Consider the following 26,142-nt stretch of genomic DNA (forward strand, 5'->3'; position numbering starts at 1 on the left):
CATGAGAACTTTCCTCCTTTTATCTCAAATATAAATGCTATAAGTATGGAGTATTATTATATATTTTTGTGAATTTCAGAAATCTTCTTTTCTAAAATTCTAAAATTACTAAGTTATATATCAAACAAATGTCGTGTTCAATTTCAATTGTCTGAAGATGAACACATACTGCAAATTGGAATGATATGTTGTTTGTCTGCAAATGTGTCAACCAGACGTGAAAAACATTTAAATATTGTTTCTGTAGATGGACAAATATCATGTCCTTCCTCAGCAAGACTTTTTTAAGGCATCAGAAAAGGTCCAGCCTTGCAGCTAATTGTAGGCTCCATCAGAACCATGCCCACTGCTTGGCTTTCGGAAAAACTTGGGACTATTTTTTTCAATTTCAAAGGTGTAAAGGTCCCAATAATAGTCCCAGCATAATTTGAGAGATTTAGCAAAACAATTCTTTATTTTTATACCCAGCTATAAATGAGGTGGCATTAAGTTTTACCCTTGTCCATCTGTACGTCACATAGTTGGTATCCTTTCTCTGACTTTAGTTACCTCAACCAAATTATTTGAAACTTTTACTCAATGCTTACTACTACAAAACACAGATCAATATAACCACTTAAAGAGTGAATTTCATAATATAAACTATTTGACACCCACCATTGATTGGTTTTGATATGCCTGCCCTGTGTTAAATGTTTGTCTAATAAAACAGAATAGTGCTTTTTCTTATGGATAACTGGATTTTGGATGTTTCCTACACTTTGGTTTTTGTGTCAACTGGAACAAAAGTCCCAAAAATGCTTATCATAGGGATAATTATCAAAAGGTGGCAACAGCATAAACTAAACCACTTGTATATTTTTTTTAGGTAGATGGTTTAGCTTTTAAGTTTCTGACCATCATGTCCATTGTCCTTCACCTGTGATCATACGACCTTGACCAAATTTTCAGTGTTCATTGAACAATATTAAGTTGTGGTGGTTCGGTTTATTTTTCAGAGACTAAAAGCAATATGGCCACTATATTTGGTGTACTGAACGATTGTAAGATCTACATCTTTTTATGACAGTGTTTGTCTGACCTTGACCTCATTTTCATAATAGTGTGGCCCTCAAAACAAAGACAAAGTGGGTGGATGCCATACAAAGCAAAAAAACTTGCACCTCACTGCAAGTACAAGACAGCACAGGACAGGTTTGAGCAGAATCCTCTGCAAACTGACGATCGTGGCACAACTGGGAATTGGAAGAACAAAACCATGGAGTATTACAGTGTATCAACAAAAATAATCTGGCAAAGAAATAAAACATGTCATAATTTAGCCAACAATAAACAATACAAACATGTAGACAAACACTGTTGCATTGAGATATATGTTGGATAACTTGGCAGCAATAACATGTATAGGGCAAATAATTTGGTAGACTATGAAAGATATAACACTTCTAACTGTGACCTGGACAGAAAGAACAAAAAGTAGTATTTTAAACAAAAAAGTTCCTACACATACATGGATAACAATACCTTTAAATAGACTTATCAAGAAGGGATATAGTTACGATACTGTTGTCAGGTCACTAAAGATTGCTTATTTTGGCGTTAATATTGATTCACTTATAGGGTCTTTGCATCGGAACTAAACACATTTATTAAAAAACCAGTTGTTGGCATGACACGGGTTATGTTCTTCTCATATATGTTATGATGGTATGATACTAAACTCCTAACGGGAAGGATTGTGCCTGATATTCATATGATGAAATCATAATCTTTCAATCAGTTTAATTGAAGTCTGGAGCTGGCATATTAGTTAACTGCTAGTAGTCTGTTGTTATTTATGTATTATTGTCATTTTGTTTATTTTCTTTAGTTGCATCTTCTGACATCAGACTCGGACTTCTCTTGAATTGAATTTTAAATGTGCGTATTGTTATGCATTTACTTTTCTACATTGGCTAGAGGTATAGGGGGAGGGTTGAGATCTCATAAACATGTTCAACCCCGCCGCATTTTTGCGCCTGTCCCAAGTCAGGAGCCTCTGGCCTTTGTAAGTCTTGTATTTTTTTAATTTTATTTTCTTGTGTACTATTCGGAAATTAGTATGGCGTTCATTATCACTGAACTAGTATATATTTGTTTAGGGGCCAGCTGAAGGACGCCTCCAGGTGCGGGAATGTCTCGCTTCATTGAAGACCTGTTAGTGACCTACTGCTGTTGTTTTTTTCTATGGTCGGGTTGTTGTCTCTTTGACACATTCCCCATTTCCATTCTCAATTTTATGTAAATATCAAATTGTGTAGAATATACTTTCGTAATTTAGGTATCAAATGAAAGGTGACAAAGAACACCTTTGACTTTTAATTTTAAATAATACAAACATGCATCCTTAAATTCTATAATTGAGGGCCTATATTGCCAGTTTCTCAGAGATAAAGCACCTGGTTAAGTTCTGGTAACCAATACGGTCTGGTGTCTAATTAATGATATATTGACCACTATATTTAGTGTACTGAATGATTGTAAGATGTAAAATAAGAAGATGTGGTATGATTTACAATGAGACAAGAAAACAGAAATTAACAAATATTGATCACTGTACTGCCTTCAACAATGACCAAAACTCATGCAGCATAGTCGGCTATAAAAGGCCTGAAAGGACAAATGTAAAACAATTCAAACAAGAAAACTAACAGCCTGATATATTTACAAAATAATAAATAAAAACAAATAGGATATACAGAAAGTGTACATGTTTTTTCTGGTAGGTTCAGTTTATTATTTGTTTCTCAGATACTATAAGTAAAAGTAAATCAACTAAATTTGGTGTATGGAATGATTGCATGGTAAACATGATGTCTGACAGGATTCATTTGACCATGACCTTTTGTATAGGTCTCGTTTTTGTCCAGCCTGCAACTTCTGTCACAGAAAGCTTGACAAAGGAATATTGATCTGGTGGTGTCGTTTCAATCTGGCAGGTTTAATTTGACCTTGTCCTTATTTTCAGTGCTCATAAATGGCTGTTGGTATTAGTATGTTTTTCTTACTACAAGTAAAATGTCAACTATATTGGGTGCATGGAATGATTGTAAGGTGTAAATGTTTGCCTGACCGGTATAAATGACCGTGCCCTCATTTTTAAGGTTCATTGGTCAATTTAAGTTTTCCTGGTTAAGTTTATTTCTTAGAAACTATAAGCAATAGGTCTATCGGTGTATGGGATGATTGTAAGGTGTACATGTATTACAGGATTGGTTTATCGGACCTTGACCTAATTTTCTTGGCTAATGTTAGCTTTATGTGATACTTGTTGTAAAACTTTATATCAATATAAAATCAATGGTTAGTACAGCAGGCAAGACATTTCAGCATATGCACTTTTGTCAGTAACTAGGTCAGTTTATCAATTAGTAAAAGATGTGGTATAATTGCCAATAAAACAACTCTCCTCAAAACATTAAATGATACAGAAATTAACATTTCCAGGTCACCATAACTATATTTTGTGTATGCATTGTTGTGTTCATGTCTGTCTGTCTGTCTGTTTTCATCTGACCTTGACATCACTTACATTAATCACTTATTAATATTAAACTTTCAACTTTAAGGTAGCACAATACAAAGATTTTTTCACTCCCAATCAGAAACCTTTTAAACTGATGTATTTCATTTCATCCTTCTTTTAAATTTTATAAATGAGGTACCAAAAGAAAGAAGAAAGATTAATCTTTCAAATTGTGACAATTTCATTATGACATAATCATTACATAATCAATTGTTATGTAATCAGTTGCTATATTGTGATGTCAACACTTGAATGAATTTAGCTTCTTTGTTATTCATAGCATCTCAAAACATTTTATAGATTCTTGTACAACACAGCTTGACCTCCAAAACTGTGTCTCAGATTTCCAAAAACATCAATAAAACAAATTTAATACCAAATTAAATTTAGTGATCTCTTGTGAATTGATGTTGCAAACTTCATTGAAGATTTATGAGAGAATAAAATATTTTGGGATGCTATGAATAACAAAGAAGCTAAATTAATTCAAGTGTTGACATCACAATATAGCAACTAATTACATAACAATTAATTATGTAATAATTCTGTCATAATGAAATTATCATAATTTGAAAGATTAATCCTTCTTCTTTATTTTGGTACCTCATTTATTAAATTTAAAGAAAGATGAGTGGAATTACATCAGTTTAAAGGTGTCTGAATGGGGACGAAAAATCTGTATTGTGCTATCTTAATTACATCATCATAAGTAAACCAGACAAGACAATTCAGCATATATCCACTCATGTTTTATCTATGTGAAGATGATTTTATGGTGCTCGATAACAACTGTTACTTTGATTGGAATTACTTGATGCTAAAATCTGATATAACATAGCTGCATTGAACTTTTGCGCAGTAAAATGTCACAAGAAAAATTGATCAATTACACCAAATACTCTTAGTGCAACATAAAAGATGTTTCATTTTCACATAACTAGTACACTTTGTGTTAATGTCACTTTGACACATTCCCCATTTCCATTTTCAATTTTATTCTACTGTTGCAGGTGTAAAAGTGTTGACTTAATACTAAGAGAATAAAATTAAACAAAAACACATTTAAAGAAAACAATAACACATATCACAGTTTATTCTAAAAATGTATATCAAATATGTAACAACAGCAACACAGAAACCAAGACCTAGCGTGATCTAACTTGGAATGTATAATATAACAACTTCTACCAATAACATAATGTTTTGTTCCTCATCTTATCTAAAGTAATTTGCTCATAGTCATGGTTGTCTTTTCTCCTTCTCTAAAACTCAAATATCATGTTGTATATGTTCCAAAAAGAAAATTACAACAAGTATCTGATAATCTTTGAAAATCTTAAAGTCAAACCTTTGTCAAGGACTATCTACCTAAGAAATATTATTTTTTTGCATGCATAAATGTCAAATATTCTCCCTAAATATACGTGAACTATGTATTAAATACAAATGTAAACAAAATTTTATTGCACAGAGTGATCATTATGCATACTTATAGCACTAGCCACAATAACTTAAATATACCTGTATGTATACAAACATACTTCTACACTAAAATATACAATATACTGTGGATTCATTTATTTTCGTGGGTGCCAATTTTCATGGATTAAGGAAAACTTGCATGTTCGTGGATATTTAATTTCATGGTTTTGATGCAGTTTACATACAAGCCTATTGCAAATTTGTCATTCGTGAAACATTTAATTTCGTTGTTCACCTGTAACCACGAAATCCACGAAAATTGGTATCCAACAAAAATTAATGAATCCACAGTATTCAATGTGTGTGTCAAATCACATACTCATAAAATTATACAGGTAACTGGACTAGTATTTATAACATAACAGTTTTATTGTACAGTTGCTGTTAACATAAGAGATAAAGGGTTTTTTTTGGGGAGGGATATTATTTTTGCTGTCAAGTTATTTTCTATCTAAACTTGGCAATTGAGTTAATAATTGAATAAGATAAGATAAGAAAATATATTGAATATGAAAGGCAGAGAATGAATATTTGCAATTGTGAAGTATTGAAATTCAGACAGATATAACAAACTAGTCAAATCATTTACTAAATTTTATCATCGGTATAAGGAAATAATTCGTAAATATAACTCAACATGCAGACATCTTATACGTTCAGGTATTTCACATCCAATCTTTTAAGGTAATATTTTTTACAAAGCTCAAAAATGTCAGTATTCACCTCAAAAGCTTACAAAACCTTTTAACAGACTTATTAAGAAAAGATATAGTTACGATACTGTTGTCAGGTCATTAAAGATTGCATATTTTGGTTTTAATAATGATTCACTTATAGGGTCTTTGCATCGGAACTAAACACATTAATTTAAAAAAAACAGTTGTTGGCATGACACGGGTTATGTTCTTCTCATATATTTTATGATAGTATGATACTAAACCCCTAACGGGAGGAATTGTGCCTGATATTCATATGATGAAGACATAATCTTTCAATCAGTTTAATTGAGGTCTGGAGCTGGCATGTCAGTTAACTGCTAGTAGTCTGTTGTTATTTATGTATTGTCATTTTCTTTTTTTCTTTTGTTACATCTTCTGACATCGGACTCCGACTTCTCTTGAACTGAATTTTATTGTGTGTATTGTTATGCGTTTACTTTTCTACATTGGCTAGAGGTATAGGGGGAGGGTTGAGATCTCATAAACATGTTTAACCCTGTCACAATTTTGTGTCTGTCCCAAGTAAGGAGCCTCTGGCCTTTGTTAGTCTTGTATGATTTTTAATTGTAGTTTCTTGTGTAAAATTCAGAGTTTAGTATGACGTCCATTATTACTGTACTAGTATACATATTTTTTAAGGGGCCAGCTGAAGGACGCCTACGGGTGCAGGAGTTTCTCACTACATTAAAGACCCATTGGTAGCCTTCGGCTGCTCTATGGTCGGGTTGTTGTCGCTTTGACACATTCCCCATTTCCTTTCTCAATTTTAGATATTCTAATTTTGATACAATGGCTTGGTTTTGTGATTAACAATTTTCATATCGACTTAAATGCTTTTAACAGTTCTTTTTAATGTTACTATATGCTGATTGTTAGTTCGTTATCCCACTTTTATTGATGTTACAATACACAGAGGAGGAAAAACCATTAAAAAATTACAGTACTAAATAAAATAAATCCTGCAAAATGAAATACAACGAATTCATTAAACCCAACCATTACATAAAAGTAATCCATATCTTAATCCGGATAGTTTTGGGTCTTATAATAATCTCTGCCTCTCTGTATTAGTCTCTTTGGCTCATAGAAAATAAAGATAAAGGAACGTTTGACATGTGTAAAATTAGTGGTATATAAACCATTAATATACATGTTTGTTAAAAAAAAGATTGAGTATAAATTTTGGAGGACAGATGTTGAGTATAAAAGACAAAGATACAAATATTGGTCCTTTTTCATGTCTCAATGTTTTGTCAGGTAAAAACAAAATTTAATATTTTTAACATTCTTCTGTGCAATCATTGAAAACTTTTATCCTATTTTTGGTAAAAAAAAATTATATATAAACAGTGTATTAAAAAAAAAAAAAAAATCCTTCTTTTAATCAATATTTTGATTTTTTTTGTAAAAAGGGAAGCATTTTTTTTTTAAAGAAATATGGTAATTAAAATAGTTCATTTCTTTATCCTTCAAAATATGTGTGTTTTATTAACCACATTCTGTATCATATTCCATACCAATTTTTTTAGGGAATGTAAATTATAATTTGTTGTTCAATACAAAATAAGAAGAATTAGTATAAATGCAAACAAGATAAACATCCATCAGAAGCCTAAGAAATGACTTTATAAATGTCATAAAAATAATTGTCAAGCTACTTTATGAACATATTCTAGACCTAAGATGTTAGACTTAAGCAACATGAAATATTTTTGGATGAATTGAAAAAAACTGGTCCCAGTTAGGGACAAAGATCAAAGAAACATTATTTATTTAATTTTTTAATTTGAGAAATTTCTTGAAAAATTACACCAGTACATTTACCTTAAAATGGACATATCGTTGAAGTAAAATTAACCGAAAACAATTCTTTGGCACTAGAAATATAGGGATCACAATAAAAGAACAAATAACTAACATATCTGACTGACCATTAGTAAATCTTAAAATGTATGGTAATGTGAAAAAATACATTAAATCTGATTCTATTGAATATATGATTAAATGTAATTTTACAATTCCCACATATAGCATGTAAAATTACACAATTAATAAATTATTATAAAAGGAGATACAACCTTTCCTTATGAAATCATATGCTTAATACTTAAATTTATTGCTTTTTAACATACAGTATGGTTGGTATTATTTTGTCAATACACATTATATTTGACGTGCAAAGATAGGTAATGTTAATATTAATAAACATGATAAAGTAGCAAATTTTGTTGAAATGCTGTGTAGCTGATCCTAAATCACATAAATTACAAAACAACTAATTTCTAAGTGATGTATTTTAAATTATCTGTGAATATATTTATCTTGCAGTTTTTGATTATGTTGTGCAAAACAACAATGGCTATACATTTTAATAACAGGAAAAATACCAGATATACTGAATTATACAGTTATTTATTAAATCAATTCCTAGGTGGTACAGGAGGTAAATTTCTACTTGGAACAGGGGGGAGATTATTTGGTATACTAGATGGGGGTCGAGATGGGACAGCAGGTCTAGAGGGGACTGGAGGAAGGTTTGTTGGAGCTCCATCTACAGGACGTGGGGGTGGTGGAGGGGGCAAGTTTGGTGGTGGATGAGACGGTGGATTTTGATCATTAAGCCTAGGTGATTCATTAAGGTCCCCTGAAAAATTGTGTGTTACTGGCGGCGATGGGGGTGGAGATTCAGGTGCAGGAGGGGGCATACTTGGAGGACTAAAACTTGGTTCTGGAAAACTTGAATCCCTCATTTCAACATTTCCATTTGGCTGTCTTGAATTATCTACATTATTTGTTGCTGGTATATTGTATAGAGGATTAATAAACTTTGCTTGTATATTGCTGGTATCAAATGGATCAGCCTTTGGTTTAGTAAAAGGTGATATTGGTGCATCTAAAATAGAATTTGGTTGACTAGATATATTCTGTTCTTTCTGGTTTAAACCAGACATAACTTGACCTGAATAAATGTCATTTGAGTTTGTTGATGTTGTTGATGGTACAAAAGCACTTTGTACTTCTCTCCTTGGTGCAGGTCTTGGTCGAGATGCAGGTATACTTGAATCATCGGTTGGACTATCTCTTAATCTTGGGATAGGTTTTCTTTCTTCAGTTGGACTATTACGTGATCGAGGTACAGGAACAGGATTGACAGCCCCTGTAATATTTCCCGTACTTCTTGCTCTTGGTATGGGTTTAGGAACATTAGCTCCTTCATTGGCTGATTCTGCAACTGATGACAAAGTCTCAGCAGTTCTACTCTGAGGTATCTGAGAGGGAGTTAGTAGTTCATCTAAAACAGATTTGTTTAAATGTCAATAAAAACTCATATACTTTGAAAACTTAGATGAAGAATATAATTTCTAGATAAGGTTCTCCTATATCAATATCAATGTTATAAAATATATAAATACAAAGAAAAATCAATATTTATGACAATAGGACATATTAAAAAGTTTTTTTGTTTTTTTAATGGTGTTTGTCATGGACTAAAATTGGCCTAAAATATTATTGGAATTTCTAAAAAAAAATGAGTACAGATTTTTTTTTTAACATCTGGAATATTTTGCAGAAATCAAGTAGTTCCAATTTTGGGACCTCATTGGCCAAAAATAAAATTGCATAGTTACTGTATATAAAATCACATTTTTATTCATATCCTTTTATAGCTAATAAGACTGTTAACATGGGTAATCATCTATACAGACAAGTATTAATTTTACTGTACTTGCCACCTTCCATGGTGGAGATTTTGAAATTGCCTTCCCTTGGTCCTATACATGTTTTTATGGCACAGCTCTTATGATTAAATTAATATAATTAATTAAAGATATTATTAGTTACATGGTGTGTTAGTCACCTGTGAGTCTGTAAATTCCATATGTGGTGAGAGCGAAGCACACTGTGTAACAAATTTATTTTACTGACTATCTTTACATGTGGTATTTTGACTAGCTGCCTATCAAAGCGATCAAATCTTCAATACATAGTATTAAAATCCTACTTCCATTTGTCTATACAGAAAACAAATGCCAACAATAACAACTTTTTAGCTTTATTTGTGTTTTATGAATTTATTTCAATCGTTCATTACATGTATCAATCTCTTCGTCTGTTGAATCCTTTCAGATTTCTTATTTTGTTTTGAAGGGGAAGTAACTCTGTTATGCCAACAATAACAACTTGTTTACTTTAATTATGTTTTAAGAATTTATTTCAACCTTTCATCGTCAATTTCTTCCACTGTTGAAGCCTTTCAGATTTTTCCTCAACACCGTGTTGTTTTTATAAAGGGTTGTGGCTTTTTTTTTTATTTAAAAGGAAAGTAACTCCTTACTAACCCCATATGGTAACTAACCATGTATGGTAACTAACCCTATATATTTTAGGACGCCCTATATCAAATATACATAGTCACAATGTGTAGTCCTTTAACCAATCATATCTCTATAAATCTATAGGAGGTAAGATAATTCAAATTATGGTGCTACATGGATGTGCAGACAGACAGACAGATAACTTGAGGGTATTGCAGACTTGTTGATGGAGCTACAATAAAAATCTGAGATCAGCAAATTTCTATTACAGCATACCACATATGATTTACAAGAATGATTTGGGTCAGATTTAAAAGTAGCAATTCTCAGGTTGTTATCAATATCTATGACACCATCCATATTGACCAATCCGATTTTACAACTGTCTGATGATAGTATAAAAACAGGAATCTCAACTAATAAAATCTGACATAAACGGCCAAAAGCTAAGGAGGCACTGTAGATATTTGAAATGATTTCCTTTTCAATAGTGCTTAGAACCCAAGGATTCAGAGGCCAAATAGTGTTAATTGCATCCTGATTCTTTTTAATTTTCCTGAATAATACCTACCATTATTTGGCATTAATGGTTGTGGCAATGAAGCATCTACACTTTCACCTCTAATCAACTTCTCTATAACATTCTGAGCTTCCTGCATGCTTGCTGCATGGCCATGATGTAAAACATTAGTAGGCAGTCCAATTGATGAAATCTGAAAAGATTTGAAAAACAAAACTTTTACATTATTTATCCTTTGATTAATACCCCATTACATGATCTCTTTGAAGCTAATAGATAAACTTCAGAAAAACTAAACTGAAGGTTTGATATGCATTATTAGTTGATAGCATTTTGCAGAAAAATTAGCACAATCTAATAACAAGGTAAATGCTGCTTCCTGTGGTGTATACCTAAATCGTCTGTCTCTGAATAATGGGTTATTGTATGTTGAATCAAAATTACATCTAATTTTTTAGATTAAATTCTCTGGTATGCAACAGACCCATCTTATGATGCTTTTCCATCAGTTTGTCCAGCTGTATTTTAATGCAACATCTTTTGTTACATTGATTTTGATTGGATAACATCATGATGGTCGCAAATACCTATTTTCTGGCTCTGCTAACATGTTGCCAGTAAACTTAATTTGCAACCATCATATTGCCAATTGTAGCAGTGGGAGCTTAAAATACAATACAGTTATCTCCTAAATGTATACTTTTGGGAGTTATAAAGAGCTTAGTTTTATCTCAAACAAGACATGACCATATTTTGCCTGATTAAAATAGATATGAAGATAATATTTTCTTACCTTTGCTTGTTTTTTTGATTTGATGTTTTTAATTGATTGTGATCCCAATGGCTTTCTGACTAGTGGCATCTTCTTCAAAGGTGCAACTGCAAGACCAAAAGAATCATTTGTATATTTCAAGAACTTTATTTCCTTTGATGCCATATTTTGTCACCTTAGGTAAGATGGAATATATAATTTTCTCTAATTCTTTAGCAGTTAACCCTTTTTGTACATATTGTATAAGAAAATTTAATCAATGTGTGGTCGCTGATGATCTCAAAAGAGAAGTGGCTGAATTTAAGAGTCAAAACAAATAAAGTTTACTGGATGAGTAGAAATGTGCTAACTGGTGTTAATGAAACTGAAACCTTTGTGGAATGTGGACGTCACTTGAAAGGGATTTTCATTTGACAAAAATGAAAGTTTGATTAATAATCATTAAAGAAACAGAATGTTGCATAGTTACTCAGATCTATCAACTGGTACCAATGTAAGAATCTATATTTATACTTCATTCTATGTATATATGAGCTTAGGTAGATTTGGTTACTTATGTTTTCTAAGAATTTTTCTGTATATATTCGAAAACATTAATATGAAAACAGATTAATTAATACTGATCTTATATAACATCATATCAACAGCAACTAATTAGAAGATGACAACCTGTTTTTTATATTTTCGAAAAATTCAAATATTTTCATACTTTACAGACAGGCCTGGGGTAATGGTAATTTGTAATTGTAATGCCTTGTAATATTACATTTTTTGGATGTAATGCAAAGTAATTTGTAATGCACATTTTCTGCATTACAATTACATGTAATGTAATGATTACTTTAGTTTAATTGATGTAATGCCTCCATTACAGTACATTACTTTTCATTGCAAATTGGTAAAATAGATAAAATTGAAGAATATTGTATAATAAAAATAAAATATTAACAAAAACAAAAGAAAGTATGGAATAAAATTTTTGTCACAGTTAATTACTGTATTAAATAAATTACATCAATCTTTAAAACACACATTAAGGTAAGAAATATAAAATGGTAAAAAGTATCAAGTCTTTGATCTTGGTTTCTGATATTTGTTTAACATGATATGGGAATATTTTGGTGTTTGGTGGTCTATGAAAAATCTTATAAAAAAAATTATCAAACAAAACTATATAGATCAATGAAAAAAAAATGAAGATGAAAATTTCATAATTCTATACACACCTTACATGTATTTCAATGAAATATTGAATATATCAAACAACATTTTAAACCAAACTGTGGTTTGGGTCCTGTCTGTGTTGTTATTTCACCTAATTTAATATCACAATGTTTTTATTGCAATCAAATCTTCTCAACTTATGTTTGTCCTCACAGAACCCTTAGGCATTTCACAAGATAATCCTTTAATGACACATTTATTATATCCCTTTGAAATCCTTAATGATGTCTTAATGATTAAGTGATCAATGTTAGAAACAAAATTATATGATAATTTATTTATTTATTACCACCACCTAAGAAACTTGAAAGTGACTTTTTCAGTTTCATGCCTCCTACTACTCAATCAAAGGGTATAGACACAGGTACGGTGCAGTACATGATGTTGACATCTACTTGTCTGAGCCATGTGAAGAAATTTCAATCAATGCACTGGAATAATGGAAGTCAAATTCAGTGTGCCTTTCTTCTTTGACTAATACAGCTATCAAGTATTTAGCCATTTCCCACACATAAGCTCCTGTAGAAAGGCTTTTAAGTATTGCCGGAAAGGTGTACAGACCTGATCGCTGTTCTCTTAATGGCATCACATTTAAACCACTTATGATGATAAAGTGCACATATTAATTAACCAGTATTTGAAGTCTATGTACCTAACACTGTATACATATGTACATATACCTTTGTTTTTGAAATGCTTTTTGTTTTTATATTGAAAAAGTAATGTGTAATGTAATGCATTACACAGGCAAAGTAATTGTAATGTAATGCATTACATGTGAGAAAAAATGTAATTGTAATTGTAATTGAAATGGAAGAATCACAAAGTAATTGTAATGTAATGGCCCCAGGCCTGTTTACAGACTGAAAAAATGCGTTTGGTGTGAGCCACAGATCCGTGCTGAAGGCCATACTTTGACCTATAATTGCTTACTTTTTATACATTGTGACTTGGATGAAGAGTTGTCTCATTAGCACTCTTACCACATCTTCTTATCTCTATTTGACAAATATAATGATTACATAAAAAGTCACATGTTGAACATACCTGTGCTTTGTTGAACTGGTTTCATAGGACCACCAGTTGGTCTTTGTGGTGGAGGGGGCTTCACAGGAGGAGCTGGTCTCTGTGGAGGTTGTTTGGCTGGAACCTAGAAAGAGAAATTTAAAATACAGTTTTGATCTAAACTGCAAAAATGTAATATGTAGACTTTAATTAGTAGCATATACCATTATTTGAAAATAAAGAGAAAATTCATATTTTGAAGGTTCTGTCAGTTAAACACAATAACTGATACAGGCCATCACATGTTGACTTTCTAGCACATGTTTTGTTCATTTTTGTCTTTATAGGTAAGTTTTTCTTGGATGAGTCAGTGGTTTGTGCAGTTTGATGATAGTTCCAATTATTTCAGTAATTCTTCATATTCATGTGCAGTGATACCTTCTTAGATCTTTTTTCATTTTGGGACTAATGTTTTGACAGAGTTTGGGAATTACATAGGTTACCTGAATTTACCGATGAATAGATATGATTATAAACAGATAAATTTACCTCTTTTGACCCAGTATCCTCTGATGCTACAGGGTTTACATTTGGTCTAGCAGGAGGTGCAGGTCTGCTTGGTGGGGGAGGAGCACCATCCAGTATACCATCATCTGAGAGAGCTGGACTGTTTCTTCCTGAAAAACATTTATTTATTTATTCCTTTAAGTATTTATTAAACAGAAGAACACTAGTAACTCAATTTTTGAATTTTCCTACAATTAATAATTTCTTAAGATCAAATTTATATTGCTTTGGCAGTTCTGTTTAAGCAACTTAACTAACTTGGATTACATCTTTCTCATGTACCTGATAATTTTTGTCACAATGGTACTTAATTATAAGTTGCAGTGAATAGATATAGGAAGATGTGGTATGAGTGCAAATGAGACAACTCTCCACAATTTATAAAAGTCAACCATTATAGGTCAAGGAACGGCCTTTAACACAGAGCCTTGACTCACACCGAAAACAACAAGCTATAAAGGGCCCCATAAATTAATAGACATGTATATAGCTGAATGTATTGGTGTGTTATTTACATACCTGAATGTATTGGAGTGTTATTTACATACCTCAATGTATTGGTGTGTAATTTACATACCTGAATGTATTGTTGTGTTATTTATATGCCTGAATGTATTGTTGTGTTATTTACATACCTGAATGTATTGTTGTGTTATTTACAAACCTGAATGTATTGGTGTGTTATTTACATACCTGAATGTATTGGTGTGTTATTTACATACCTGAATGTATTGTTGTGTTATATACATACCTGAATGTATTGGTGTGTTATTTACATACCTGAATGTATTGGTGTGTTATTTACATACCTGAATGTATTGTTGTGTTATATACATACCTGAATGTATTGGTGTGTTATTTACATGCCTGAATGTATTGTTGTGTTATTTACATACCTGAATGTATTGTTGTGTTATTTACAAACCTGAATGTATTGGTGTGTTATTTACATACCTGAATGTATTGTTGTGTTATTTACAAACCTGAATGTATTGGTGTGTTATTTACATACCTGAATGTATTGGTGTGTTATTTACATACCTGAATGTATTGTTGTGTCATATACATACCTGAATGTATTGGTGTGTCATTTACATACCTCAATGTATTGGAGTGTTATTTACATACCTCAATGTATTGGTGTGTAATTTACATACCTGAATGTATTGGTGTGTAATTTACATACCTGAATGTATTGGTGTGTAATTTACATACCTGAATGTATTGGTGTGTTATTTACATACCTGAATGTATTGGAGTGTAATTTACATACCTGAATGTATTGGTGTGTTATTTACATACCTGAATGTATTGGAGTGTTATATACATACCTGAATGTATTGGTGTGTTATTTACATACCTGAATGTATTGGTGTGTTATTTACATACCTGAATGTATTTGAGTGTTATTAACATACCTGAATGTATTGGTGTGTTATTTACATACCTGAATGTATTGGTGTGTTATTTTCTGATACTGTTAATCTGTCTGTCTGGTCATCTTCATCTTCTACAAATAGCAAACAAAGTTATAAATATGAGAAAAAGGATCAAAATAAGAGTAGACACCAAGAAGTGTTTTGTCAGCTTTACTATTTTATAACAAAATTTTATTTTGAAAGTCCTTAAGATCAAGGTCGTACTGATGTTATCACAAAAAATAAACAATAATAATTCATGAAAATAAGATTAAGATTAAGACCACATCAAAACTGATCACAAAAGATCTAAATTAATCTGAGAATCGCACATCTACAACAATGAAAACATACCATCAGAATCAAAGTCATACAATCCTGTGAAATCTTCTCCAAGTAAACTGTTACTGATGTTGTTAAACAGGGCCCCAGTGTTCATTGTACACAGTTTCATCTCTTTATCTATCTGCTGTTTCCAGTCTACAGTCTTTAACTTTACTTGGACTTTTCTGCCATTCATCTGTAATTCAGTTTCTTTTTCATAAATTACCTGTCTTCTAAAGCTTTATCACATTCTTATTCTAATTAATTTTTATGTGAGCATTTATAATTATACATGTGTCTAATGTAAATTAAGGTTACCAATTTTGGCAAGGAAATTGAAAACTGCAATTACAAAAAAGACTAACTTTTGAAATTAGGTCCAAATAAATGGAAAAATGTCCATGGGACACTGATGATGGTTCCACTTTTGTTGAAAAAATATACACACTAAATCAGACATTTGACTATACATTTGTAATATCAATATATCACACATTTACATTGTTCTTACCTTTCTTTTTTAAGAAACAATTATCAAATTACAATAAATAAATGAGATTTATAGTAAGATTATAGTACCTCCGTATTGTTGTACTGTAAAGCCTCTATTGCATGTTTTCCATTCGTAAATGTCAACCACATATCTTCATCAACAAACCTACATAAACAAACATTAGTATGAAAAATATATTTCTCACAACATACATATAAATCATTTAAAACATCAACTTATAAAATAATTAAAATCGAAAATATATTTCTTCCAGAAAGTTATAAATTTTATGTTTTCTGTCCAATGGACAAACTTTCAATTATAATGAAGATGACCACATGTTGATACAAGCCTTACTGAACATTGAGCAGGATTTATAAAAACAGTCAGTTTTTGCCCAGATACGCCAGTGTCACGAAATAGCCCAAAAGCAGTGCTTAAAAGTGGCAGTAAAAAACATAAAATCAACTAGAATTGCTATTGCAAGCAATAGCGGATGTCACCCTTCCCCCCATTGCCACTTAGCGGCAGCCATTTCAAAAACTTTTAAAACATAAAATCAATTAATATTACCTGACTAGACTTATTTCCCCTACATCAGTTAACGTTCCAACAATACTGTCTACAGTATCATCATCAAACTCTCCCTCTGTCAGGGTAACAACGGCAGTGCAATCTGATGGTCCTTGTTGACCTATAACCTCATCTAGAACATCCTGTTTCTTGTTGTCAATGACTTCTTGTATAGCAATATCTATCACAGCAACTACAGGTCTGTAAAAGAGAAATAAAACATACAATAATAACAATTCTAATTATAGAATACTGTGGATTCACTATTATTCGTTGAATACCAATTTTTGTGGATTTCATGGATACTGGTGATCCACAAATTTAAATGTTCAACGAATTTCAAATTTTCTATAAGATTGTATGTAGACTTTGGCAAAAACACGAAATTGAATATCCTAGAAAATTCAAGTTTTCCTCATTTCACGAAAATTGGTACCCATGAAAATAAATGAATCTACAGTAGTAAATCATTGTTTATCTACAAATACACGTAATCTCTAATCTTTCCCTGGAATATTACACCATTATTTATTGGTTATTGTACACGTAATCTCTAATCTTTCCCTGGAATATTACACCAATATTTATTGGTTATTGTAGACGTAATCTCTAATCTTTCCCTGGAATATTACACCATTATTTATTGGTAATTGTTGGTCATCTCAAAAAGATAAAAAGTGAGTAAAGCAATCAAGTTAAGATGACCAATGATAATCTGTTTATGGCTATTTTACCTATGATGACATTGTTTATTTCAATGTGTGCCCTTAGTTTATAGCGATAAATTTTTTTAACACTCTACTGTGCTGAAAAAGGAAATTATCAAAGGAAAATTTCATAGAGCAGAGATCATTGTTTTTATTTCATTTTTCTATTCAATACACAAGCTGTAATGTTCTTAAAACTCACCCTTGACATGACATTTCAAGAGAAAGTTGAACTATGAACTAAGGTCTTTAGATGGAGTTCACCTATGATTTGATGTCAACAGATGGAACTTACCTGTGAGCTCTCATCTTCTAGAGATTGGACCTTACGAACAATAAAATGTCTTTTGAGGGAGCTTAGCTGTGGTCTGATGTCATTGAATGGAACTTACCTGTGATCTCTAATCTTCAAGAGGTTGGACCTTATTGATGATTTGACACCTTTTGAGAGCACTTACCTATGATCTGATGTCTTCAATTCTGATCTGTTATAAAGAACAAGGTGACCATTTTCATGTGGATCTTCTTTTTCCAATACTGCAAAAAAATATTTAGTTATATTTTATATTTCATTAAATATCATAATTTGTAAACATTGTACTAGATAAATACCCTTCAAATTAATATCATTTATGTATAGAAATAAAATTAATCATTTTCACCTTATATTTTCAATCAAATTAATTATACATACTCCGTAAATGATTCTTTCATTATTTTTTTTTTAACAAATAGAATATCATGACATCAGCACAAATAATTTTAAATATAATATAAATTATTTTCAAACTGCATTTCTAAGTGTTCACAGTAAGCACTTTATTTCATAAAATGTGGCTAGTCATTTTTGGGCCCTTTATAGCTTGCTGTTCGGTGAGAGCTAAGACACTGTGTTGAAGACCATTATTTGACCTATAATGGTTTACTTTTTTAAGTTGTGACTTTAATAGATGGAGAGTTGTCTCATTGGCACTCATACCACATCATCTTATATCTACTAGTATTGATAACTTACAATTTGGACCATTTTTCCACCAAATATTTCGTCTCCAGAGGACTCTATCTGTCCAAGCTGGGGTTCGACATTTATCACTAGTGTCATAATCATCACAGAACAGGTCATACTTGTATGTAGGGGCAAAGTTCAACTGTCCTTCATTGAATCCTTCGAATACCTAAAAAAAGTAAAGTGATAAAATGGGCACTTAGAATTATAAAGATTTAATGATAATCAACAGTGAAGTTGGTGAAATTTCAAAGAAAGATTTATAATTAATTATTATCAATAACAATTATTTATGATACTGTTGAAACATGATCAAATTTGTCTTGAAAAAGTGTTGCAGTTATAATTTCAGTGGTGATATAACTTCATTAAAATTTTTGCAATCCAATTAAATAGATTTTGCATTCTTGCCAGTGGTCAAGGATTTATATACAAAAATGGATGCATCAATTTCTGAATTAATAGTAGTTTGTTCTGGACATTAAACACTGTCATGTCTTACAGTTATATTGTATGAGGGAATGACTTCTTATTATCAAGCCTATTTATTTTTCAGAAGATATCTGAGATTAGCTATCTTAAAAGGTTCCATGTAGATTCTTCTTTTGCAGTGGAGTTCTATAAATGTTGGGTGTCACATGTAAATTTGAGTCAAACAATCTAAGTTATATTGCTGCTTGGATTTGTTCAGTTTTAGAAACCAATTAAAAACAACTCTACTTTTGCACAAACAAAAATTACATAAATTCATAGTGCCAAATAAGCCTTAAAATCTGTTTCTCTATTTTTATAATTTGTTTTTCCACAAAAAGCTTTCAATCGTTTGTACATAAACCAAATCCTTACTTTTCCTTCATCTTTCTGAACAAACAGTTGATCACATTCTCGTAGCGCTGACCAGTTCTCATCCTGTACTAACTTCTTCACATCTTCATTGGGTAGATCAATCCTGTAGTTAAAATCTCCACACCAGAATACATAGTCATGTGACATTATGCTCCTCCCCTATAATAATGATATTATTTATCTTTAAAAACACTGTGTTGGCAAAGAAAATACAAAAGAACAATAACACTAAGGTAATCAAAAGTACAAAATATTGGGCAATAATAAATAATGCCGCTAAGATAATTAGAAATATCAATTATTAGGCAATAATATATAATGACACTGTATAACATAAGTCTTCTTTTTTTAACTTCAGCATACAAGGTTTTGTAAGCAATTGGCAATTACATAGATTCCCAAGACAAAAACAGGTGCATGTCATCCTCATAAGTACTTTACAAACAACTTTAAAATTGAAGTCTAATAATTTATATTTACTAAATTTTTTCTTCATACAAGCAAATCAGTAAGATTGGAGAGGACTAAACTGGTTGGTAAAGATGAGTAAATAGCCACTCACTCTGTCATAATCAGCATTGATTGATCAAAACAAAATGCATGATTCTTTGATGGTTATATTTTAGAGAGATGCTATTTTATTTGATAGAAACAAAGTACTTTCATCCTTTCAAGGACAGTGCATGCATCTTTCAGGGAAGGATTTGCATGAAAGGGGTTTTAAGCTATTTTGAAATTGCAGTTGTGCAAGGAAAATTCGTTTATGTTCAGACAAAAGATGTTTATCTACCTTATCAAGTATTCCATATATCTGTAAGATGTCAAACAATTGAATTTTTATGGAAAACTTTTTTTATTTCGTTCAATGGGAACATGTAGATTTTAAATATAAATCTCGGGACAATCAAAAGGTAAAGAAACATGTAGACACATCCTCTAAAAATATAGACATACATGTGCAATTCATACAACTAATAAATATTTGAAAATATAAAAAATTCTGTGCTAATGCGGCGTAAAGCAAACAACATTCAATCTATTGATCTCCTTTAAAAAAAACAATGCACAGATATAACTTGATTTGATTCTTGGTGTTTTAATGCCACTTTAAATCACTGCTTTTGGGCTATTTCGTGGCGGTCAGTTTTTATTGGTGGAGGAAGCCAGAGTTCCCTGGGGAAAATACTGACCTACGATAGGTAAACTGACAATCCTAGTCAATTAAGACTGGAGCCGAGTGCACCCGCAGGAATGGGGTTCGAACTCACAACCTCAGTGTTGACTGGCTAATCATTACAGAAGTAACTACTTAGACCACTCACCAACCAAGGTCTCTCACTGTGCTATGGAAGAAATAGATACCTGTAACCCATCACTCTCCTTTTAATGTGACATGCCAGAAAACAGGAGCTATGAAAATCTATTTTTAATTAGATTAATAAGAAGTTATTGCATTGGATTTTTATCTTGTTTTTTTTCCATTTTTTTTTTTATCTGTTTTGACTATGATTTGTTACAGGTACTGGTTCACAATAATACAAATAACTAATAAAGTGTCTTGAGTATAAGAAGTGCAATCTACTGATCAACATAAATACAAGTCCTGGTTATATAACTGGCATACATCTCATCCTTTTTATCAGTTAAAAATAGATATTCCCTTTTTTTGGGGGGCAGACATTTCTTTCCATTTAGAAAATACATTTTTTTTTTATTTCTACAGGTCTTAATTTTGTTCTCTAATAAACCAAATTTATAATTTTTACCATTAAAGGCTTATCAGGTACAAAGTATTTCCTGTAGACCTGTAACCTCATTAAACACGTACAAAATACAATCCCTTATTAGAACATTATGGGTAATCATCAATTGGACAGAAACCCATAGACAAAAAAAGTCAAAAGACATTTATGGAGTTTACCAATAAAATGTATGTTGATTTACTATTAACTTGTTCTTTGCTATATGTAAATATAATACATGGCTTAATCACTAAGAAATTCTTCAACTTTTAAAATAAAAAAAAGCTTGTGTAAAGCCATCATTTAATCTATAAATGCACATATATACACTAAAATAACTATACATCTAATACTGGAAAATTAAAAAAATAATAATAATGTACACAGCTGCAGCATAACATGATATATATTTGCTTGACAATCTCACTACATTATCAACTTAGATGTATACAAGAGCTGTCAAAATGACAGTAAACCGGATTCTTTAACATTTATTTGTGTTCTGGCATTTATCAATATTACAAGGACCAAAACTCCTAATAGGAAATTTTAAAAGGTTTGGTTGAACGGTTCATGAGTAAATACACGGACACAACATTTTTTAAACTTTCAAGAACCGTAACTCCTGAACGGTAAAAGTCAAAATCGTCATTATTGAACTTGACTTCCATTTTGTTGTCAGTAACAACATATTAAAATTTTAAAAGGTTTGGTTGAACGCTTCATGAGTAAATGCACGGACAACATTTGGTTGCCGCCTGCCCCCCCCCCCCCCCCGCCGTACATCCCAAATCAATAACCGACATTTTTGACACAAAAATCCAGTTAAAAACATAACTTGAGTTTGTGAAGTCATCAATGGTATACCATAATACATATGCAGTTAAAAGGCAAACATTACTACTTAATAAAAAGTGTCATATAGGTCAGACAATTTGCAAAAATAATACTATCATGATGAACTAGACTGGCTTTTATTCTATTGTATTCTTAGTGTTAAATCTAAGAGCTACCTATGAACCAGTATACATAATACATGCAAAAAGAGATGCAATTAATTCTAATTAATGAAAATGATTTGTTATTATGACAGGTAGTATAAAGTATTTTTTCTTAAAGCTTAGTGACCCTATTACCTTCTCATGAACCTTAAAACAATTCAATTATTTAGTAAAGAACAAGTAAAAACTCGGCTTTAAACCATCAAGAGCAGGCGCAGATCCAGAGGGGGGGGTTCCGGGGGTTGGAACCCCCTTTTTTTTTTGGACGATCAATGCATTTGAATGGGGACATGTAATTGGAACCCCCCCCCCTATGTCCTGGGTTAGGAACCCCCCCCCCTTTTTTTAAATGGCTGGATCCGCCCCTGAAGAGGAATTTACACTGTTTGATATATTACTTTCATTGTTGATTTTTTTTATTTTAAACATGTGAAACATTTAAATGATAGAAGGATATTTAGAGTTTGTTAGTTTTGATTTGTCTCTTGTATTTTTTAGGCACTGCCCCAAGGTCAAATATTCACTTATATTTCCCTGCCCATTAGATATATATTAGATATATGTTCGTATATTCAATAACAAATAGCCAGTATACTGGCTCATGCAACAATCAAATAACAACAACGACATAATGCAAAGATGTTTAAAGTCCTACCATGCATTGTTCCTGTGGAGAATAATATCAATTGTTCATATAATGGTAAATACAGTTCAGAAATATATTGATTTAAATGCAAATATATTTGAGGAAATCCAAATATTCTCATCAGACAGCAGCACCGCAGGACAGCATTTGCATTTTAAAATATGTTACTTCAATTATTTTTGCAAAGAAATATTCTGAAGCTGGTGCTAGGGGCTGTCTTAAACTTGCAGTAAGTTGGGGTTTTTTTTGTCCTGTGTTGGAAGGCCTCATTGTGACTACAAAATGAAGAACAGCAATAACAGGGCTGTTCCTAAGCTTTTTGTGTGTTTGTTGTTGTGCATTTACTGATTTTGTGTTAAGGATGGATACTCCATATCCTTTGTTTTTCTATTAAGTAACAAACTCAGCTGATACAATCAGTTAATTGGAACAAATTTCAAACTTCGTCTTTAACTCCTCATACATTTATAACTAAAATTTACAAAGTATCTAACGTCCATTACTGAAAATTGCAGTAATTGAATATAGTGAAATCTTTCTAGGTTCAAGAGCCATAGTGGTCAACTGGAACAAGAACAAATAAATCTATATCCCTAATTGAAAAACGTTGTGAAAAATTAAATTCAAGCAACCATTTCTGGGTATTGCAACTTCATTTCATATCAGCAGACTGGAAAGTAAAATTTGACTTGTAACCCTTCATTATATGATTGCATATGAAATATCAGGCGATAATCTGAATAATTTACAAAAAGCTGCTCAAAGAAAAAAAAATTAAAATATGGAGAAAATTACGATAGAACGATCTGATGAATGCCACTAAAGGTACATGTAAAAATGTTTCAATCAGGGTTCATCAAAGCTTAAAGATAAATAGCAATAAATGTACAAGAAGGTAAGATGAAATATACATGTTCGACACCTAAATAAAGTTTAAACCAGATTTCTTATACAAATATACAATATGATGAGATACATGAAAAGGCTTGCACACAAATAAGATCTATAAGATTTTATATATAATTATCATGTAAGTACAGCATTAAGATGTGCAGTAATAATGTACATCAACATTAATAGATGTGGTTAAAATTTGTTATCAATTTATACACACTGTTATAAGTGATGAAATTATAATGGTTTTATACACACTGTTATAAGTGATGAAATTATAATGGTTTTCTTAAACATTTTTGTATTAGCTTAACATTTCTGTTATAGATAATGAAAATAAATACACTCAATTAATGGATGCATTTTACTCACCATAGGAAAAGAAATTTTACGAGTTATTTCAGCGTAATCACTATTTCTGTCATTGATTTGAGACTGACCAGCAGCCAAATGGGCACAAACAAAACACACTGATGTACTTTGGACTAAAAATCTGATAGCCACGCCTCCTTTGTTTCCAGTGGCTCCACCTAGACCTGTCTTAGCAGAATCTGTAGCAACATCTCTGAATAAATAAAATCAAAAACATTGGTTTCAGAATATCATCATTTTGAACTGTATGTTTTACTTTTACCAAAATTGTTACAAATATGACCCATGTTGTGAAAAAGACCCTTGAGTTTTAAGGACAATATGATAATAATAGCTTTTGATAGACTGATTTTTTTTGATTTTTTACAAAACTACGGATAGAAATGAAATTTGGGCAAACTTTTTGCTTCATCATGTTCATATTTCATATTTTGTGTTCCCATTTTACCAAATTTTTATTTGGTAATGCCCCATGAGATGACAAACATAACTTCTCATTTTGAGGTAACTAGGTCAAATGCCTTTGTTAAATAAGCAATTATTAGACTGAAATTTGTTTTTTGAGATGTCAGCTTTTGAACCATTGGTTAAACCTACACCAAAATTGCTTGAGAATGCCACTTGGATATGAGACCCTAACTATTTTTTGTAAAGTTATGATGTCAAAGGTCAATGTCTCAGATCCTATAAATGCATTGGGATTATTTTTTGTTTTTTCAGAACTTTATCTATTGAGCCATTAATCAAATATTTCCCCATATTTGTTAAGCGGAAGTATTTGTTAAGCTGAAGTATTTGTCAAAGCGATTTTATTAAATCATCTTCGTACATTACCATCTTATATTAGTACTGTTGTGCAAATCTTTTGACTTATATATATATAAATATTATTGGACATATATCACTACTCTTTTAATTTTATTTAGTTATTCCAACAAACATTAATTTATTTGTTACTAAGACAAACCATTCATATTTACCTAATGTATGGGGCCAACTGTGGTCTGACAAAAACATACAGAATGACCCCTACTAACTGGACACTGGTCAACACAACATATTTATGGTCCCTAGAAATAACCTTTAGAATATATTTCTGCCATTCCCTTGCATTTGTTGTGCTGAAATAAAAAAAAAAAAATCTTTTCATTTATTATTTCAATACAAAGTTGACCTTTTATTTACATCAGTGTTGCATGGTTTTTACTATTCGACCTTTTGTTAATCTTATTTAAAAATACTTTCCTGTTGTACAAAACAATATTTTTAAAGCTTACCTTACACTGACAATATTACTGGCATTTAAATCTACAATTTCCTCAAATCCAATGGCAAATACATCTATAGGTTTGTCAAGGTCTGCATCAGGGGAAACAACTCCTGTTAAATTAGATTGCATTAAATCACTGTTATAATAATATAGAATAACCATACATTGTCCCGAAATATCAATGTTATTTGTACAAGGTTTAGAAACAGCTTTGACACATTCCTAATTTCCATTCTCAACTTTATTATGGTATATGTAAAAGAGACAACTATCAAAAGCTTGATATAGCTTGCTTGTTTTACTGATACATACATATTTTGTGACTTAAACATGATACTTTTTTTTTTAAAGAATTAGCTCAAAATTGTTGTTTGTCCTACCTGTATCATTTTCTTTAGATATCTTAGGTGCATCTAATAACCAATCAGTCATGGATTGATGCTTGAATGCTATACTTCGGAAATGTTTTCCTCCATTAACATTCCATGTCCCAACACAAATACGTAGTGGGTTCTTTTTAGTATATTCTGGATGTCTCTGGATCATTGTATGGAGAATAGGTGCTTGAGCTGAAGAAAAAACAACATATTTAACAGAATTTTGAAGGTACAATTTACAAGAATGTGTCCCCAGTACACAGATGTCCCATCTGCACTATCATTTTCTATATTCAGTGGAAA

General features: G+C 31.3%; 1 protein-coding gene across 2 annotated transcripts in view; it reads right to left on the reverse strand.

Moving 5' to 3' along the window:
• Positions 1-4,626: 4,626 nt before the first annotated feature.
• Positions 4,627-26,142, reverse strand: part of LOC139481217 (synaptojanin-1-like) — a 38,467-nt gene continuing 16,951 nt past the window's right edge. Inside the window, exons 11-27 of one of the 2 annotated variants that reach the window (XM_071264384.1) lie at positions 25,843-26,031; positions 25,470-25,572; positions 25,173-25,313; positions 24,193-24,385; positions 20,328-20,348; positions 19,538-19,696; positions 18,701-18,860; positions 18,144-18,222; positions 16,979-17,179; positions 16,492-16,570; positions 15,943-16,108; positions 15,618-15,680; positions 14,153-14,280; positions 13,646-13,748; positions 11,396-11,481; positions 10,654-10,795; positions 4,627-9,058 (exon numbers count right to left, since the gene is read on the reverse strand). In XM_071264384.1, the coding sequence (XP_071120485.1) occupies positions 8,187-9,058; positions 10,654-10,795; positions 11,396-11,481; positions 13,646-13,748; positions 14,153-14,280; positions 15,618-15,680; positions 15,943-16,108; positions 16,492-16,570; positions 16,979-17,179; positions 18,144-18,222; positions 18,701-18,860; positions 19,538-19,696; positions 20,328-20,348; positions 24,193-24,385; positions 25,173-25,313; positions 25,470-25,572; positions 25,843-26,031 (2,885 nt within the window). In that variant the 3' untranslated portion in view covers positions 4,627-8,186. The remainder of the gene's footprint in view (positions 9,059-10,653; positions 10,796-11,395; positions 11,482-13,645; positions 13,749-14,152; positions 14,281-15,617; positions 15,681-15,942; positions 16,109-16,491; positions 16,571-16,978; positions 17,180-18,143; positions 18,223-18,700; positions 18,861-19,537; positions 19,697-20,327; positions 20,349-24,192; positions 24,386-25,172; positions 25,314-25,469; positions 25,573-25,842; positions 26,032-26,142) is intronic. The other variant, XM_071264385.1, reaches the window with a different exon arrangement.

The sequence above is a fragment of the Mytilus edulis genome, chromosome 7, assembly GCF_963676685.1.
Source record: "Mytilus edulis chromosome 7, xbMytEdul2.2, whole genome shotgun sequence".
Lineage (NCBI taxonomy): Eukaryota > Metazoa > Mollusca > Bivalvia > Mytilida > Mytilidae > Mytilus > Mytilus edulis.